This window comes from Austrofundulus limnaeus, unplaced genomic scaffold (assembly GCF_001266775.1).
Source record: "Austrofundulus limnaeus strain Quisiro unplaced genomic scaffold, Austrofundulus_limnaeus-1.0 Scaffold96, whole genome shotgun sequence".
Taxonomy (NCBI): Eukaryota; Metazoa; Chordata; class Actinopteri; order Cyprinodontiformes; family Rivulidae; genus Austrofundulus; species Austrofundulus limnaeus.
The window spans coordinates 976028-982705 of NW_013952498.1; the positions used below are offsets into that span (position 1 = coordinate 976028).

Below are 6678 nucleotides of genomic sequence, written 5' to 3' on the forward strand. Positions count from 1 at the left end.
AAATAAAACCTATTCAATCAAGTTTGTTTTTCAAAGTATATTTTAGTGTAATTAAATGACAGCAAGCATTGCCACATTTGCCCAAAAAAAGGGGGAGGGGGTATGAACATTTGTATGTGTTTGTGGATATAGGTTGCCTTCTTATGGCAAAAAAAGAATTAGAACATGTTTAAATAAAATACACAAAACGCATAAAACTATTTTTTCTAGCTATGTCGTATTGTAACAAAGCTTTTTTTAAATGTTGTAATCTATTACCATGATACACCATCTTCTCCTTAATCATTTCCAAACCCCTCATGTTTCAAAATGTTGCACTAAAAACATTAATTCCTCAATGGTGTTTGACTCATTGATGATACAAATGGTTTGCAATTATAACAGCCATTTATGATGTTTTACTTTAAATATCCATACTCCATTTTATTGTGATTGTTGCTCAAAAGAGTGGTACATTTAGCTGAAAAATATGATCCAATTTAACTAAACGGTTGATGATAAAATTAGTCAGTACCAAAACAAAATACTGTATCGTATTTTAATTCCACATATCTAACAAAATAACTTTAAAAAATGTGTATTGTCATTTTGGTGGAATCAGACTAATTAAATTCATTAGAGCATCTGACAAGATGCAGCGTTTGTACCGAAACTGACTGAATATCTCCTGAATTGCAACAAAATTCAATAGATGTTTTGGCTTGATAGTGAACAATGACTTTTTCATTTTCTTGGTTAATAAATGGATCCCTCTCTARAAATAATTAAACAGTGTCTGACCACAAGGACTCCTGTTACTCAATGACTATTTAGGGATCAATAATGCTGGTTGTATTATTTACAAAAGGAGTTTTAAAGCAATGATTAAACAGTTATATTGGCATTTAAAAGGACCTTTTGTGACAGTCGTGAGGATGATACGATTGAGTTAGACTGTAAAAAATTAAGTCATGTGGTATTCTTGTGTGAACATTGACAGTCACACCACTTTTTGTTGCCCATGAAGCAAAGTTGTCAGTGTCTAAAGATCATCTTCCTGCTTCTTCCACAGCTGTCGAGTAGCACTCAGTATGAGCATGGTAAGTTTAATCTGTGCCTGCTTTTCTGTAACAATACATTTTAAAATGCTGATTAATCGAATCCTGTAACTTTTCATTTACAAAAAGCAAAGTGTTTAAAAAGGATGTTTAAAAAAAATGTTTAAAAAAGACATTCTTCAATAAGCGCCTCTATGACTAATGCAATTTTTACCAATATATTTTATTTAGCAGCTTGAACTGAAGAACGTGAACCTGAGAGCTGGTGACAAGCTGAAACTAAAGGGGGAAATTCTGCACGATGCTGAGAGGTAAGTCAAAAAATGAAATTATTTTATTGTCTGTGTAAGTGTGATTCAGATCATTTTGTGAATACCTTAAGTGGGTTTAAAGCCTAAAGTTGAAACACTGTCCAACAAAAACTTCATAGGCCAATGGCATCAATCAATCAATCGATCAATCGTGTTGATCGATCGATCGATCGATTGTCCAACAAATAAAAAGTTACAAGTCCTGTCAAAGAACAACATGCTCTCTGGGCTACAAAGTATCAGCAGAAACTCGTAGTGCTTGTTAAAGAAGACATATCCTGCTTTTGTATCCTCTGTTTTCACATTTAAATCATTCAGTTTGGGTCTCAGTTTTATAGAGAGTTTTACGACTGTAGCAGCGCAGAAACGTTTTATTCACAAATTAAGTAAATGATGTCAACAACAGAAGACTTGTTCATCCAGCCTTACATGTTGGAGCCAGAGTCTGACCCAAAAGCAAAAGCAAAAGAAAATGACAAAATTGTAGCTGATACCAGATTTGGCAGTTCTGTCACCAATACTGTTACATACTGTTCAGAAAACATCAGCAAAAATGGTGAAAAACTGAAAGGGTTGGGAAAAAAATGACCGAAACAGAATATAAAGGTATCTTCGAACCACAAGGATAGACTGCATTTTAATGTTCTGTCACTTCATGTAAACAACAAAATATAACTAACAGCCAAAACATTGAATTTTGCATTATGTCTCCTTTAAATATCAACCAATTAGACCCCAGAACTAAGAGACGTTGTAACATCTGCTCCCAGTATCATTGGTTGAGTTTAGCAAAAGATTAATTTATTTTTAATTCATAAATTTAAACAATTCAGATACTATTTTCATATGTTATGTTAATATCAGGAACAGCTTAGATATTCATGTAGCCTATAAGTTTTTTCAGCAGTTAGAAAATTCAAATCAACCCCCCAAAATGTTAGTTCTTATAAGTCTAGTATTTTTTTTACTTTACTGTTAAATATGTGCCTCTGGTCTCAGTAAGCACTTAAAGCAAATCTAATCAATGACCTGCTCAGATTCCAGATTGACCTTGGCCGTGACTCAGATGACCTGGCGCTGCACTTTAAYCCCCGTTTTGATGATGACTCGGATGGAGCTGTCCTTGTGTGCAACTCAAAGGTTGCTGGATGTTGGGGCGATGAGAAACGGGAAATACACAATCCTCTACAGAGGGGCAGTGATGTAAAGGTGAGGAAGAAGCCAAAAAAGATGGCAAACATATCAAAGAAAGTCTTGCTTCAGATCTTTAGTCCAAGTTCTTATTTAGTGCAACTATGCACACCTAAACAATTTTCTGGTCATATACTGTATATTCTTATTTTTATTCTTATACTTATTGTTGGGATTTATGTATTTATTGAAGAATAAAATGCTATTTTTTTCTATTTTAGATTGAGTTAAAGCTGTCTGGAGATGAGTTTGAAGTAGAGCTTCCTGATGGACAAGAAGTCCAGTTTCCTAATCGTGTTGGTATGGATGTCATCACCTACGTTCGAGTGAAAGGCGATTTCAAACTGACRAGCTTTAAGATCTGCTAAGAGACACAGCTGTCTGTTGCATGATGTCTATTGAATTTAAAACAATTTGGTTTAAGATCCAGTTTGAGAAACACTGTTATTGTATTAAAAATATTCATCATTAAGAGTTTTTCGTAGTCCATGTGGTTTTTCAAAAYAACACAAAACTGATATTGGATAAAGATAGTCTTTAACCATGTCATCATGGGGTTTTGCTGTGATGTCTTTCCTCCTTGGCATTGTGTTATCACACACCTGTGTGCTCCAGGTAAACAAACTAACAAAACTCACGCTTTTTATAAAAGTGTTCACATTGATGATGATCAGTTAATCACTACAATTGATCATCACCTGAACTTTCTCTCTCTCAATCCTGTAAAAAAGGATGGACAGTTTTTCACACAACTTTTTCCTGTTTGGCTTCAAATTTTTTGTTTAATAAATATTATATTAACTTGGATGAATCTGTGTGTTTTTATACAGTTGAGGTTATTTAAATAATTTTAGAATAAGAATAAGTGAAATCTGGAATCTTCAATGTTTTTCAGTCTGGGACCCCAAACTGATGGAGAGCAAGGAGAATATACACACACCTTGCTAGTACCGGGTTGGACCTACTTTTGCCTTCAGAACTGCATTAACCCTTCATGGCATAGATTCAACAAGGTGCTGGAAGCATTCCTCAGAGATTTTGGTCCTTATTGACATGATGGCATCACACAGTTGCTGCAGATTTGTTGGCTGCACATCCATGATGTGTATCTCGTGTTCCACCACATCCCAAAGGTGCTTTATTGGATTGAGATCTGGTGACTGTGGAGGCCATTCAAGTACAGTAAACTCATTGTTGTGTTCAAGAAACCAGTCTGAGATAATTCACGCTTTAAGACATGGCACGTTATCCTGCCGGAAGTAGCCATCAGAAGATGGGTACACTGTGGTCATAAAGGGATGGACATGGTCAGCAACAATACTCAGGCTGTGGCGTTGACACAATGATCAGTTTGTACTAATGGACCCAAAGTGGAAAATGTCCTCCACACCATTGCACCACCACCAGCCTGAACAGTTGATACAAGGCAGGATGGATCCATGCTTTCGTGTTGTTGACCAAATTCTGATCCTACCATCCGAATGTCGCAGCAGAAATCGAGACTCATCAGACCAGGCAACGTTTTTCCAGTCTTCTATTGTCCAGTTTTGGTGAGCCTGTGTGAATTGTAGCCTCAGTTTCCTGTTCTTAGCTGACAGGAGTGACACCTGTTGTGGCCTTCGGCTGCTGTAGCCCCTCTGCCTCAAGGTTCGACATGTTGTGTGTTCAGAGATGCTCTTCTGCAGACCTTGGTTGTAACGAGTGGTTATTTGAGTTACTGTTGCTGTTCTATCAGTTCCAACCAGTCTGGCCATTCTCCTCTGACCTCTGGCATCAACAAGGCATTTGTGCCCACAGAACTGCTGCTCACTGGATATTTTCTCTTTTTCTGACTATTCTCTGTAAACCCTAGAGATGGTTGTGGGTGAAAATCCCAGTGGATCAGTAATGTCTGAAATACTCAGACCAGCCCTTCTGGCACCAACAACCATGCCACGTTCAAAATCACTTAAATCACCTTTCTTCCTCATTCTGATGCTCAGTTTGAACTGCAGCAGATCGTCTTGGCCATGTCTACATGCCTAAATGCATTAAGTTGCTGCCATGTGATTGGCTGATTCCACATTTCAAGGATTCAAGGAAGTTTTATTGTCATTCGCAACACACATACATGTGGTGGAATGAAATTCTGTACCCAAGGTCCCGGTCTATTCAAAAATATAGATAAAACAAATAAATATACTCAAAGATTACAAAAATTCCAAAAAAATTACAACAAAAAAGAATATCAGATATAAAATATGTGCAACAATGCCAGAACTGCAAATACACATGCATTGAATGTGCAGTTGGGTTGGTCAAGTTGTACAGATTGTCCGTAATTTATATGGATTTTCCATAATTTTTCGGACGTATAGAGCAATCTCACTGATTTTTTTCAAGTTTTTTTAATCACTGTCTTTTTATCAAGTGTTTTTCCTTTTATACATACAGTTTGTGAATACAAAGAAGTGTTTATCCAACACAGATACAAAAAAAGGAAAAAAAAAAAAAGGAAAAAAATAGTACAATATACAGAAAATTAATCCCTACAAAGTAATCCCATTTAGCCCACCCAGGACACTAGATCCACGCACTACGTTCCTATCCCTGGCAGAAATGGAACGTATTCTAATAAAAAGAATTAACTTAATTAATCTGGAACATTATTGCATGTTCTGAAATGAGTCAAGAAAGGGCYCCCATGTTTTTTCAAATTTACTGGTTGAGTGTTGGAGAGAGCATCTAATTTTTTCCAGTTTCAAACACGACATAAGGTCACATAACCACTGCTTGTGAGTCGGAGGAGCAGCACCTTTCCACCTGGTCAGAACTGTACGCCTCGCTAACAGCGAACAAAATGCCAGTGCCTGTCGTTTAAAGGCTGGTATAGGCAACCCCCCACCACTGAAGCCAAAAAGAGCCAAGAGAGGGCTAGGTGTTACTGCCACTCCGGCCAGCCTGGACATTGTATGGAAAACATCTGTCYAGAACTGACCGAGTGCAGGGCAGGACCAGTACATATGGACCAGTGTGGCCACAGCAGTTTTACATTTGTCACAGTATGTGATTTCTGGATAAAAACGAGATAGCTTGCTTTTGGAGAGATGGACTCTATTTTCGATTTTTTTTCAAGTTTTATGGATTTTTTTTTCAAAAACACAATTTCAAATTAATTTAACATGTCTGAGCCTGTAGAACTTTTTAAAACTAATGACATCAAGCAACCATCTTCCAACCTGTTCTTCTGCTAGAAATAAGATTAGAAATAAGTTATCCACTTCTTCTGCTCTCCGTCCCTCCTGCTTTGCAGCAGACATTGTCACCTCCCCGGCCGACAGCACCCCACCCTCGCACGGGTGCAAGTAGTACAGATTTTGTTTTAGCAAAAATTATGGATTTTTGGGGCTCATTATACAGGTAAACRTCCATAGGGGTTGACATGTATGGGTCAGGCTGTGTATGAACAAATGTTCAGCTGGTGTGCTCATTGAATGTGTGCTTACCGTTGGGTCAACGCCATATTCAGTACRGCAGGGCAGGTCCCTAAGTAAACCAGTAAAGAAATGGAGGAGTCAAACAACACAGCTAAGTCTATTTAAAACTAAACCTTTTAGAAGCTGTGATTACCTAATTTCCCTCTGGGATCAATAAAGTATTTTTGAATTTTGAACTGAATTGAATTGATGGAAATAATACTTCTAGGTTCAAGCCAGTAATTCATGACATACTTTAATGACCTAAGTTTTCATGACATGCTGTTTATCAGCAGATAGAATGATTAAAGTCAGAACAAGATSTGCTAACAACAATCATTCTTAGATAYCACTTGTGTTTATCTTTGTATTTTTCCTTGACCCAGCATTTCCTTAGGATGAAACCTTGCTTTATTAAGATGACATAATGGTATTTGTTAAACAGTATATATGTGGCCTCAGCTGCCTCAGAAGCAGAAATGGGAGCAGAGAGCAGGGGGCAGTCTGATGTCGTTCTCTGTGTTCCTGTTGTTGCAAATAAAACTCAGCTGATCATTCCATGGACTTCCTTCATTCTTGGACCATGTATTTCTGTCTTTGTTAAATAAATATTTCCATAACAGTTGGCGTTGTCGGCAGGATCCACTAGGAGATTGACAGACCAAGGCAACATCGTAGGTGGAC

At 37.3% G+C, this 6678-nt stretch overlaps 1 protein-coding gene across 1 annotated transcript in view; it reads left to right on the forward strand.

Moving 5' to 3' along the window:
* LOC106520692 (galectin-1) overlaps positions 1-3028 on the forward strand; it is a 6185-nt gene extending 3157 nt beyond the window's left edge. Inside the window, exons 3-6 of the mRNA XM_014012910.1 lie at positions 1052-1079; positions 1269-1348; positions 2386-2557; positions 2761-3028. Coding sequence (XP_013868364.1) covers positions 1071-1079; positions 1269-1348; positions 2386-2557; positions 2761-2907 — 408 coding nt within the window. The 5' untranslated portion in view covers positions 1052-1070 and the 3' untranslated portion in view covers positions 2908-3028. The remainder of the gene's footprint in view (positions 1-1051; positions 1080-1268; positions 1349-2385; positions 2558-2760) is intronic.
* The last annotated feature ends 3650 nt before the right edge of the window (positions 3029-6678 follow it).